This window comes from Pteronotus mesoamericanus, unplaced genomic scaffold (assembly GCF_021234165.1).
Source record: "Pteronotus mesoamericanus isolate MK-2021 breed Mesoamerican mustached bat unplaced genomic scaffold, CSHL_Meso_final contig_75, whole genome shotgun sequence".
Lineage (NCBI taxonomy): Eukaryota > Metazoa > Chordata > Mammalia > Chiroptera > Mormoopidae > Pteronotus > Pteronotus mesoamericanus.
This window is the reverse complement of record NW_026555249.1, coordinates 6,659,176-6,672,138: the sequence shown is the minus strand read 5'-3', so window position 1 is coordinate 6,672,138 and position 12,963 is coordinate 6,659,176. Positions and strand designations below refer to the sequence as shown.

General features: G+C 38.7%; 1 protein-coding gene across 1 annotated transcript in view; it reads right to left on the bottom strand.

Moving 5' to 3' along the window:
* Nucleotides 1-12,963, bottom strand: part of SPEF2 (sperm flagellar 2) — a 142,323-nt gene that overhangs the window by 49,033 nt on the left and 80,327 nt on the right. The window contains exons 22-25 of the mRNA XM_054584011.1: nucleotides 10,967-11,094; nucleotides 10,745-10,883; nucleotides 7,530-7,667; nucleotides 3,437-3,588 (exon numbers count right to left, since the gene is read on the bottom strand). Of these exons, the coding sequence (XP_054439986.1) occupies nucleotides 3,437-3,588; nucleotides 7,530-7,667; nucleotides 10,745-10,883; nucleotides 10,967-11,094 (557 nt within the window). The remainder of the gene's footprint in view (nucleotides 1-3,436; nucleotides 3,589-7,529; nucleotides 7,668-10,744; nucleotides 10,884-10,966; nucleotides 11,095-12,963) is intronic.

Below are 12,963 nucleotides of genomic sequence, written 5' to 3'. Positions count from 1 at the left end.
AGTTAAGAAGCAGGGTGACAGAGGTGAAGCCTGCAAGGGCGTTTTCCAGTGAGGCGACACCATTCTGGTGGCGAATGGGGAAGAGCTCCAGGAGCCTCCCCACTGTCCTGCAAGGATGGCCAAGCACCTCTCTTCGTTTTGTAAAGAGATGTGGGGACACAGCGTTACATTCTCCCTCCCCCTGCTGTCAGTCATGTTGCTGCTCCACGTAGTGAGTTCAGAGCTGCCCTGGAAACATTCTATTCCCTAAGGATTCCCGGATCTCAAAGGCTAACAGGGGCAGGAGAGATCCGCAGGTAGGAATGTTCATTGTGCCTGGGATCTGCCTCGGTGACAGAGAGTGAGAGCTTTTGGCTTGAGCAAGGAATGCAGAGTGATATCATTATTATTATTATTATTATTATTATTATTATTATATTATATTTGTATTATTTCAGGAGGAACAGAGCCTCAGAAAGCCAAGTGACATGTCCCGGTTCCTATCTACCGATAGTGGCAGAGCTAACTAGACCAGAGTTTCCCCCACTAAATGAACTCTCCAAGGATGCCTTTGCTGAAACGCGTGGAGGACAGTCAGAAGATAAAACGAGAACACATGGTTGCTATGGCAGAGCCAAGTTGCTGGAGAACAGAGCAATGATTCAAAAAGCTGATTGTGAAGCCCAGCAAACAATTAGCGGGCCTTGTTTTGAGGCATCGGACAGGGTTTCTTGAACTTGTCTCTTTGATCGTGAGAGTGCTTGGAACCCTGACAGTGCGCCTGAGTACCCACAGGACAATTCACATTTCAGTCGTCGAGTAATACCAAATCTCAGTCCAAGACACGTGAGGTTCATATGTTGCATAAGTTAAGGCAAAGGGTATGTGATCATCCATAGATGTTTAATACAGTACAGCATGCATTTCCCAACATCTTGCTTTGAAGAACAGAGTGGAGGCATATCATTTAGAAAAAGAGTTTCAAAAAAGAAAAAAAGAATTTCAGTTTAGAATTCATTTAGTGGGAGAAACTCTGGTCTAGTTAGCTCTGCCACTATCGGTAGACAGGAACCAGGACATGTCACTTGGCTTTCTGAGGCTCTGTTCCTCCTGAAATAATACAAATATTATAATAATAATAATATTATCACTATTATTATTACTAATTACTAGTAATTACTAATTATTAGTTATTAACTAATAATTATTGTTAGGTTGTTGAAGGAATAAAATAGGCAGGCTATGTAAAAATGCTTAACCCTGTGGTTTCCCTGTATATGTTAAATAGACTGTGGTTGATGGGTGGCTTGGCTGATGCGTTGATTAAGAGTAGACTCACAGCAGTGATTTGAGGTTAAGATTGGTGCTGTGTTGTTTTGCAGAAAATAAGAACTGGCTGTTTTCTTGCCTGTTTCACTCTCCTGACCAACATTAATAGCTTCCCTTTTATGCCTGACTTGCTATTTTGTGCTAAGAATGGAATGCACTGCTTCTGTAGACTTTGAAACTTGGCCACTTTTGATGGCTCTAAAGGTTCATATTGCCTGTGGAATTGTTTATTGTTTTAATTTCAAAGCTCTGCTTCAGAACCCTGTTGAGTTAAACTTGTCTCCTGAATTTGGATCTTACGTTTTCTCGCGCATGGGTGGGCCTGCGAGGGGCATGATGGGACCGGATGGAGGAAGTCTAGAGAGAGAAGGAGCAGGTTGCAGAGCTCTGTGCAGCCATTTTTGGAGCAGGGGAGGGTAAAACAGACAAAGCGAGAACGTGTGATAACTCATGATTAAAATACGGCACGTAGGTAAGAACAGTTTAACTGTCATATTGTGCAATGACAATAGCAATCACCACTTAATGAGAATTATTGGGGCTAGATTTCAAATCTTTGGATTCCCAAACACAATCCTAAGTGCTTTGAGCATTTCCTTTTCTGTGATCTCCACAACAACCCCCTTTGCAGTTAAGGAAACCAAGGCTTAAGAGAATTACAGTGACGTTCCAAAACAGTCCAATTATTTTATATTATACACAGATAGCTGGTAAATAACAGACGTGGGGTGAAACCAGATTTATGTGACTTCTAATCTTACTCACTCCTCCACATTTAGTCTGAGCAGCTCCTGCTACCTGTATTGACAGAACCAGCTTGTAAGATAAAGTACATACACTACTTTCAGATGAGACCCAGCATGTTCAGGGTGGTGTGGCTGTGGACTACATGTACTACTTTCAATCTACAATACATAGCTCATCTCCTTGGAAATTAGATTCAATGTTCAGTGTCTGCATATCATTTTAAAAGTCTAACTTCTTTTTCCCCTTTCATACCCAGTTTCTTGCTTTTTCATGATCTGCTTATTGGTCATGAGAAATTATTACTTTAATTCTAATTCTATATTAATTTATTTTTGATTGATTCATATAATTTTAAAATTTATGAGTTTTATCATTATTTTATTTTAATTCTTAATTTTTGATCTCTTAATCTTTTGTAGTAGAGAACCATATCACATGACTTACCACCACTGCTGCCCTCTATTTTTTTTAAAATGATTTTATTTATTTATTTTTCAATGGAGGGGAAGAGAGGGAGAAAGAGAGGAGAGAAACATCAATATGTGGTTGCCTCTCATGTACCCCCCCGAGGCATGTGCCCTTCCTGGGAATCAAACCAGCCACCTTTCGGTTCGCAGGCTGGCACTCAATCCATTGAGTCACACCAGCCAAGGCTATTTCTTAAAAGACATTTTTCTACCTATTCATAGCTTCTCAGGGTTTGGGTTTTTGCTTCTCCTCTGTCCCTACCCATTGGGTCTATAAAATATTATTTATAAAACTTTTATATTGCACAGGAGTGTTAGGCTGAAAATATAATTTTTGTTCCACCTTTACTACCAAGTTAATTTTCTGACTGGGACAAATCTCATGTTAGACTATTAATGTCTTTTAGTCTCATAAAGTCATAATCACATATGACTAAGTCTTCACTATTTCTCTATTTTCTTACCTGTAAAAGATGACTCAGAGCCCCTTCAATTTTTGTTTACATAATATGATACACACACACACACACACACACACACACACACAGAAGCTTGGTACCTTTCATAAAGTGAGAGAGGTTCACAATCCCTTACTGGAAACCTTTGGGGTCAAAAGTGTTTCAGAATTCAGAATTCATACATACTGTATTTTCCCTAACACCCCTAGCAATCTGTGGAAGTGTTCCATAACAAAACACATGATACCTCTGCAGCAAAAATGAGTAATATTCTCAATAAGTGGGATAAATATGCATATCAATAGTCTCCAGTGGAAGTTAGAAAAAGTTTTCAGTTTTTAGAGCTTTTTTGGATTTGCAGATACAGGAGTGTGTTTTTTATTAGTGGTATTCAGTTTAAAACCACAGAGCTTTATGTTCAGACCAATTACAGTGCAGCATGATAGCTTGTCTTACCTAAGGTGGCTTTCCAAGACCTCTTTATTATCTATTTGGACCAATGGGATGTGTGTAAATTTCTTGTTGTCCTCTGTTGGGATTTTGCATTCCATTCCCTGGTAATAGTCATGAAGGAGTCTCTTTGTATCTTGAAAACGGTTCAGTTCTGCCTTTAATAGCAAATATAATGTTAATTCTCAAGAAAAACCAAGCCTATCTGCACATATTTTCTACATAAGCCCTCTGAGCACAATTTTTAAGCATTTAGGTCAAAATCAATTTTATGGAAATTAAGAACAAAATAGAAACAGGGGCATGGATACCCTGTGCAGACTGTCAGAGGGCAGCGGGTTTGGGGGACTGGATGAAAGGAGGCGCAGCGGTCAGGCAAAGAACACACGTGTGTGACCCACAGTCACAGACAACAGTGCGCTCCTGGCCAGAGGGAAGGGGGCGGGGGCTGGCTGGATGAGGCAAAGGGAGAAAAAAGGGACATCTGTGAGAGTGTCACCAATAAAGTTAAAAAAAGAATTAGCAATGAGTGTATACATCAAAATACATACAAATTAAAGAAAACTCTCTTATTGAGTATGATTCCACGGAACAAGAAAACATTTCTATGATTCTTGATATTATGACAAGAGATTGAATGATATCTGAAGTAGTATATAGCATTCATTGATTTGACATTAAGAATTCTTCCTGTGTTCTGTATTTAATCAACCAATACATTAACAAACATTTAAGTGTCTTCTGTCATAGGTCACATGGTAGTTGATTTGAGAAAGATACCAAAAATATCATACAAATAAATACAACATACAAATATAAAAAAAGAAACACAAAATATGACTACAGTTTGGTCCTCTAGTTGTAGAGAAATGATGCACAGTAAGGTAGGTGGATGACAAATAGTTCTCATTTCACGGTTTCCATCCTTGCTCAGTACGGAGGGTAAGCAGACTGCGGCTCCATGCTCGCAGGCAAGCCCCTGCGGGGCTTTGCCAGCAGTAGGCGCCTTGAGGGAAATGGGGAAGCATAGAGGAGGTGGTGACAGGAGAGCATCAGTTGTTCACTGTGACTCCCTGCAAGCCAGGCCATTTCCCTGGGCGAGAAATACACAAATGTAGACCATGAGGCTTCCCGCCTCTTCTCCCATTGGGCATCACACCAGTTGTCACATCTGTGCTTCTCTTTGGTTGTGTGAACATGACCTCCAGACTTTGCTTCAGTTAGTGGGGCTACTTAAACAGGTGCCTGAGAGCTTAAGGATTGAAGCTCTTAGGCAGAAGTACTCCACATTGCTAGTCAATGATAGGAAGCATCTTTCCTAAAAGAAACAAAACTGACCTAGTGTTCAAAGACCTTAGAACCCTTGAACCTAACCCAAGAATATTTATGAAGGGATCCCTATATTTATCAAGCAATTAATGTTGTCATTTATTTCATAAGACATCAAGAAATTGTCTTGTACTGCCATATTCAGCTTGGAACAAATAAATGTCTGCTTTGCATTGTAGTCTGCAAAAAAGAGACAAGAGCAGTTTTAGTAAATTTGTTTTAATCCTGAAGAGCTAAGTCAAATTTCTCCTGAAAAGCTCCTCTCTGAATTATCAAACTTTTCTAACTAAAAGAATGAAAGAGGAAGACATTCATTTGGTTAATTTGAATCTATGTTATACAATAAAATTACCATTTATATATTGTTTTAAATTATGAAACTTACTTTAAATACTCTTAGATTTTAAACATAAATATATATTTAAGTTAACTTTTCAAACTAGCCTTTTGAAATGATTAAGAAAACTAAATATTTTTCTCTTTCCTTGCCAAGAAATCAAATTGAGTTTTGAGCTATCCATGCATAGACTAATTTCACAGTTTGGCATAAGTGTTTGTACCTGGCACGCTTAGGTTTGCTCAGACAGTAGAGAGAAAATGAATCTTGCAATGTGTGGGTACCCTCATGAGAGCCTCAGAATATCACCCGGCAGTGGGTAGCATGCAAAGGTAAACCCAGTTTGTACAAAAAGGATGCTGACAAATAACTTTGGGTAATTGAAGAAGTATATTGTGAGGTTATAAAAATTATTAATCATAAACTATGGTATTACATTATTTGGTAAATTTAGAAATCAGGAAATGAAAACTTTAGTCATGATTAAGTTTAGTAGATCCTATGCTATACAATTGGTCTTTGAGACAGTGCTAGTATCTATGCCTTAGGTTGATCTTGTTATATTATTTTATATAAAAGATTAATTTTAATTTATTTTAGGGGCAGACTTTGCTACATTTATAGCTACCTATGAACATGACGACAGCCTATATCTGGGATTCTCATATAAGCAGAATTAGACTTCTTTCACATTTATGATAACTAGTAAATAATGTTTTCTTATTATTCCTCTTGTCATAAGATCTTAGTGAAAGGAATCTTAGAAATCATCTAGGATAGCAGGCTGTAAAAGTTATTTTGTAGAAAACCTGTTCTATATGATATCTTCTTTTCCCCCTAGTTGGTTTTAGATGTGGATTCAGTTTCTCAGGGGGAGAGCCTTAAATTTAAATATTTCCAAAATGTGAGGTACACCATTTCCAAGTATTGCTCAGATTAATGAGAGTGATTCACAAAAGTTCTCTATTCCCTTTACCTGAACTAGTGGATTTCAGTTATTTCTGCTATAGGCTTTTTTTCTTTTTTGAAAAAAAAAAACCCTTTTATTTTTATTGTTACTATTACAGATGTCCCCGTTCCCGCCACTCCCTTGCCCACCTCCACCCAGCCCCCTCCTTCCTCTTTCCTGGGGCCATCGCCACCCTGTTGTCTGGGTCCATAGGTCATACATGTATGTTCCTCGGTTAACCCCTTCACCTTCTTTCATCCAGTGACACCACCCTACCCGCCGCCCGGACCTTTCCCAACAGCTGTCAGTCTGTTCCATGTATCCATGCCTCTGGTTCTATGTTGTTTGCCAGTTAATTTTGTTCTGGCGATTGTCTGCTAAATAGTCCCATTTCCTGTAGTAGCTTCTCATGTAAGTTAATCAGCTGAAGACTAGAATTGTCCTCTTTTCCATTCTCTGTCCTTACTGCTATTCTCTTATGAAAAAATACTAACGTAGACATGGCTTGAGGAAGATAGACTGTACATTTTCCTCAGCTTAACAAATTTTCAGACAGGCTTCTTCCTAACTCTAGCCTCCTGATCACCTTTGTCCTTAGGCTATTTACTTTAGGAAACTTGTCATTGTAAATCCTTTCTCTGTCCCTGTGACATATCTCGTTATAAGCTTCTTGCCAGTTTTAGAACCCAGACTGTCTTTCTCTAGGACCTGGGAAGTATCTCTTTAAAACAGAAGCATCAAGAAAGAGAGCCCCTAGGTCTGTTGGTTCCTTTGGGAGGGTGACTTGCTTGAAGGGGTGTAACTTCCTTCTGTTATGAGGTTGGGAGAAAGCTCACACCCCCTTCAGGCAAGGCTGATTAGAAAACACAGAAAATTACCCGCCCCCGCCCCCCACCTCCCCAGCTCTTAAAAACTCTCCACCCTTATTTTTGGAAGAGCTGGGTAGCCACACTTGGCCTGTGCTCTCTCCCCTGCTGCTGACAGTAGTCTGGGAATAAAATCAATGTCTGTCTTCCCATTCAGTGCGACTGTCTATTTAACAGCCTGCAAATATAAGTTAATCAAGTTCTGATGAATGGTCTGATTTTCCAATCCAGATAGAACCTTTTTTTCTGGAATCAAATGCCTGCTGAGTTTGATCTGGCCCATACTTTGGGAGAGGGCCACTTTGGGGGTCCACTGTGAGAAGCCAGTGAGGTGACAACCGTCAGACACCCCATCTCTGCTGTCCCTGCCACATCTCTGGGTCGCCTGGAAGCGGAGCTGGTGAGTGGTTGCTCGAGATCCTGTCAGTTGGGGTGCTTGCTTGGCTAGGACCAAATTGATTTATCTCTGCTAACTTCCTCTGCTTGGAGCTCAGGGCAGGCAGAGTGCTGAGGCTAAAAGGAGCCCTGGGCAGGCCCTTCACAGTCCCTGAGGCCCTGTTACGGGAGGAATGTGGCCGTGGCAGGGGGAGTCTGGGCCATCATGACCGGCGCCCTTACCTGCATCAGGGAGAAGAAGTTATTCATCATTATTCCAATCGAGTCCTGCAACCAACTCTTGTTAATGATATCCAGGCGCTCCTGCTCAGCCTCCTCCTTCCGGGCATCGCAGATGTCCCACAGGCAGTCTCGTAAATCCTGGACAGAAAGAAGCCTTGCTGTCATGCTTTAGGGTCATGGCTCCAATGACCTCAGTGGAATAAAACGAAATCCTTTGTGCTAAAAATGTCCCTAAAGAAAATTTACACCTAATGCACTTCATTTAACAAATATTTGTTTTGCATCTACTCCATCTGAAAGACACCGATCATGTGCCCATGTCTGCCGCAAATCCACTGCAGGTAACTTTATTCATGGTGTCTATGTTTTCTGTGGTCTAATCCGTCCTCTGAAAACACGGCCACTGCATTAAATTCTGCAAGTCAAAAACCGTAGCACGAAATGGAGAGAAATGTAACAGTCACAGGGTTTCTTACTTTACTTTCATCTGTTTCTTCAAGATCATGTAGGTATAAAAATGTAAAAAAAGAATAGAGTAATTGCTTTAATCTGAATGACCTATGACATTATAAAAACTGAATGTGATATAAGGGCCCATCCAAAACCTAAAAGAGTTCAGACACAGGGCCCAAAGCAAATGCAGGTTTATTTTTTTAAACTTCACAGGTTTCTCTACTCTATCTTGCTGAGGATCCACTGCTAAAGAGAATTATAATATTAATGTGGTTGACTTGGCCAAAACTTATTGAACCTTCCAAGTAGAGGCTGTAAGTTTTCTTTTCTGGTATCCATCTTAAATATACAAGCATTTTTTTTTTTTATATTTTAGGCAACTGAAAAATTAAAATAAATTAGAAAATTAAAGTAAATTTAAGAGTGTTAAAATAAATGATACAATCTTGGAGTAGAGATGTATCTTTTTTTCCTCACCAGAGGACATTTTTTTCACTGCTTTTAGGAAGAGAGTAAGGGAGAGAGGGAATAACATCGATGAGAGAGAGAAACATCAACTGGCTGCCTCCCAGACACGCTGCTGCTGCCCTGTCCCTGAAGGGACACCTGACCAGCAACCTTTCAGTTTATGGGATGTTGCTTCAACCAACCGAGCCACACGAGACAGAGCCAGAGATGTAATTTTTAAACTGGTCACAAAGACAAGCGATACAAAAAAAAGTCTATATTTATCTACACAAACATTACAAGACTTCTGCATATTAAAATTCATATGAAATAATAGAAAGGCAAGTGCCCTTCTATTTGCTGGATGGGATGCTGCTTGATTTATGAATCACTTCATAAAGCCAATTAGATCTTCAAAAAATAATGATATAATAGCAAACATTAAACTGGGAATATATTTCTAACATATGAACAACCAATAGTTTATATCCTCAATAAGTAAAGAGATCTGAGAAATCAGTAAGAAAAAGAGCACACCTCAAACAGAAAAATGAAAAGAAATCTTAAACAGGTTTTAGGAGGAAGAGAAATAAATGACAAACTCATGAAAAAATAGCCAAGTTCAACTGTAAAAACAGAAATGCAAATTACAGAAGATAGCTACTTATATTTTGCCATGTTTAATGTGCACCCATGTTTTTGGCCCAAATTTTCATGGAAAAAATATTTTGTTTTAATTTTTTATTTCCATTATTTATTTATTTATATTTAGATACTTGTTTTTTGTATTATAAAGGAATTTTAGCACTTATTTTTAAACATACAGATATCATTATTGCTTTCTGGAGTTACACTTTTAATGCATAAGCATAAATAAAAGAATTAAAAACATTTATATGGATATGGAATTAGTAATACCCATGGATAATGTGCATCCTTATTTTTCCCTCAAAAGTTTGGTCAAAAATGTGTGCATTATACATGGCAAAATACAGTGTATATTTTTGCCTGTAACATTGGCAAATCTTAACAAAAAAGATAGAACCAAATAATACATTCTCATAATCTATTAGTTGGAGTAAAAATTGCAGGTTTTTAATGTATTTAAAAACTATCTAATTTTATCAACTAATGTCACCCCAATAAATTCAATGTAAAAATAAATGATAAAAATACTAAAAAAAAGCATTATTTTAGATCCAACACTTTCACTTTTTTGAAATTTGCTCAAGAAAATAATTAAGGATGTGATCAATATTTAACTGGATTAAATTCTACTGTATAATTCTTTATAATAAAAAGTTGGTGCTCAACAAATATATTATGATATAGTCAGTTAATGGAATATCTTTTAGATATAAGAAATAATGAGGCAGATGGGTTTTTATTGAGAAAGAAAACATGTACTATGTTGAAAAAGACTGTTACAAAATAATATCTATGTTGTAGTCGCACATTTTGCAAAAATAATTGTCCCAAAGTGATACTTATGGTTAACTAATGGCAGTGGGATTATGGATTTGCCATTTTAAATTTTGCTTCTTTTTATTCTTATTTATTTACAACAAATGTGATACATTTGAAATCAGAAAGAAAATCCCATATGAGATATTTTAAATTTAAAAACCTCATCTGTCAACAATCATCTGACTGATATGAGGAAAATGTTTATGGGAAGGCTAACATTATGAATAAGGAGGAAAGGTAGGAAAAACAGGTATGTTATGGATTTGCAAAGCTACTAATTACTGTTTGAGGAACATCTAAGAACAGGTAAAATACTTCAGTTTTGCTGGGACAGCTGTTAATTCAATACCTTTTGGGTTAAATTCTCCAGCACCCCGCTCACCCAAGTCACCATAATGCCTTCACTTAATTTCAATAGTTTCTCAGCTGGTCTCCCAACTGGTCTCCCTGCTGCTTTTATTCCATTATAGACGCTTTTAAATCCAGGCTCCAAGCCTCCAACTCTCATTCGGATCCTAATAATGACCTCCAAGGCCTTAGGTAATCTGGCCCCCTGAGGAGATTGATCTGCTCAGCAGCCCCTCTAGCGAAAGCTCACCCTGCTCCAGCCGCACCTGCCTCTGCTGTTCGTCAGAAACACCATGCATTCTCCCCTTTCCAGTGACTTTCTTTGCCTTTATTTTTCCCTGTGACTGATGCACTCTCGCTCCAAATATCTGCATGGCTCACTCAGTCACGTCCATTCTCATCCTCACACCTCAGGGAAGAGAGAAGGGAATGGATTTGGGTTTTGCAGGGTCTGAGAGTGTGGAGACCCGCCTGGCTCAGCCGCTCACAGACCCCCTTACGTTCACTCTTTGGTGCATTTCCGACTTTGTTTCCTCATCCTCCCACAAATCTTCAGGAAGTGAGTTGAAATCGGCCTGCCATTGGGATACAAAATTTTGCTTGTGATCTGGGCGCCTTAGGAACTGCTGGAAACTTGTCCTGTAAGGCATTAAGAGAATGAGCTGGAGCTTACATGGCCTGCCTGTCCACTACACAAGTCCAGCTTTGGAAGCTTTACTTACCTAATCTTATATAAGAAATTAAGCACAATATGCTGGTCTTCTCTCAGGTTCCTGAGCACTGTTTTGATGGAGTCTACATAGTAATTTTCTATTAGTTCCCAGTAAGGTACTAAAAACAAAGGTATTTCCTGTTAAATAGTAAAGCATACAAATCAATTTCAAAGTGAAAATTGTTCTGAATAATTAAGCCAAACAAGTAATAATAAGTAAGAAGATCAAGATACAACTGCTAATATTTAAAACATTCTCTGTGAAACTTCTTGCTCCTTTTTTCTTTCCTTCTCCAGCTAATCCTTGAGCACATCTGTCTCTTAAGGCCAGGAACAATGGTTGCTCCTCGCCACTTTACAGTTTTCCCTACAATTTCCACGGTGTCAGGGGGACATAGTAGGTGCTCAAGAAATATTTATTGAATGAATGAATGGTCACAGATGTCACATTTTACCTAAGTTGGAAAATTGCTTTGTATGTAGAACACCTAGTGTTCATGTCAGTGATGAGGCGTTATTTCTCTGAATTCATCCAAGAGATTTTATCTTTGCTCTGTGTACCATGGAAATTGGAAAGTTTTTTTTTTATGTCATCTTTAATAATGCAAATAAACAATCAAAACCAAGAAAGACTCAGAATGAAAGAAAATCAAAGATACTTATTATATTCAATATAAATTTGCAGTACTACTTATTCCCTTATTGACTGTGCCTTTGTTTACTCAGGGAATCACACCTGGGGACCTTAGTGGTCATGGGGGCTAATTTTCCCTCCCACTCAGGAATGCCAAGCACTACAGGTAGGTTAGCCAGTCTTGCTGTGGGCCTCACTGATACATGAAGCACAACATTCTAAGGCAGCCCCTGCAGTGTCACATAACTCATGTTTCTGGAAAGTCCTTCCTAGTGTTGAGCAGAAATTTGCCCTTCTATAGTTACCACTTATCAACTCTCACCGTGCCCTTTGGGGGAAGGACAGACTACATTTGCACAGTCTTCCCTAGGACTGCCTGTCAAATCCAAAGAGATATTAGTGAGGACGGGCAGGCTGGAATGCAGAATGAAACTGGTTGTTTGGCGATTCCCAGCACCCATTGTAGCACACAACAGGTGCTCAATAAATGTGAATATGTAGGTAAGTCGATTCACCTGAACCCAGTTTTATCACCTGTTAAATTTTTAGAAGACTGGAGGGCTCTGTCTAGTTTTAAAAGCCTATGATTTTATGTTCAACCATACTGCAGGTATTCTTGCATCTAAGTTAAACGTTTACAGTTCCTTTAATGTTCCTCTTGCACTATTTATTACCTTTTTCTTATTTAGCTCCCCTCTCTGGTTTCTAGTTTGTCATGAGCTCTCCTAAAGGATGTGATATTCAGCATCATGCTGAAGACCATTTTAAATAAGCCCACTGCTAAAGCTCTCTCCTGGTTGACTTCAACCCATGGATTAACACTCTGTGTGTGAAGAGTTACCACCAAAGAATGGACCTAATCAAACTAACATCCTGCTCACAGCTCTCATTCATCTGCAAGAACTTCATGAGAAATTGTCAAATACTGTTTTGAGCTCAAGATGTACAACGTCTATGGCACTTCCTTGACTCGTCTATCCAACTTTGTTATTAAGGAAAAGGAATGAGCCAGTACAGCAGGAGTTAGCCTTGATGAACTGCGTGGGCTCTGGGTGACTATTTTTATATAAGTGTTCAGAAGTCATGCATTTAATAATTATCTCCCCAGCTTTGTCAGGGATTAATATATAGATTATTGGTCTGTATGTTACTAAATCTCATCTGCCTTTCACTAACTATCTAGGCACTTGCCTTCATCTGCTCTTCCAGGTTCTCCCCTATCTTCTGTGATTTGAGTTATTGATAATGTCATGTCTCTAGGTTCTTCCAGTCTCTGGGATATAATTTGTTTTTGGGTCTGGGGACTCAAACTTATGCGATGTAGCTAATTGTTCAGACCTATCCTTTCCAGTTAATTAGTAATCTCTTCATTG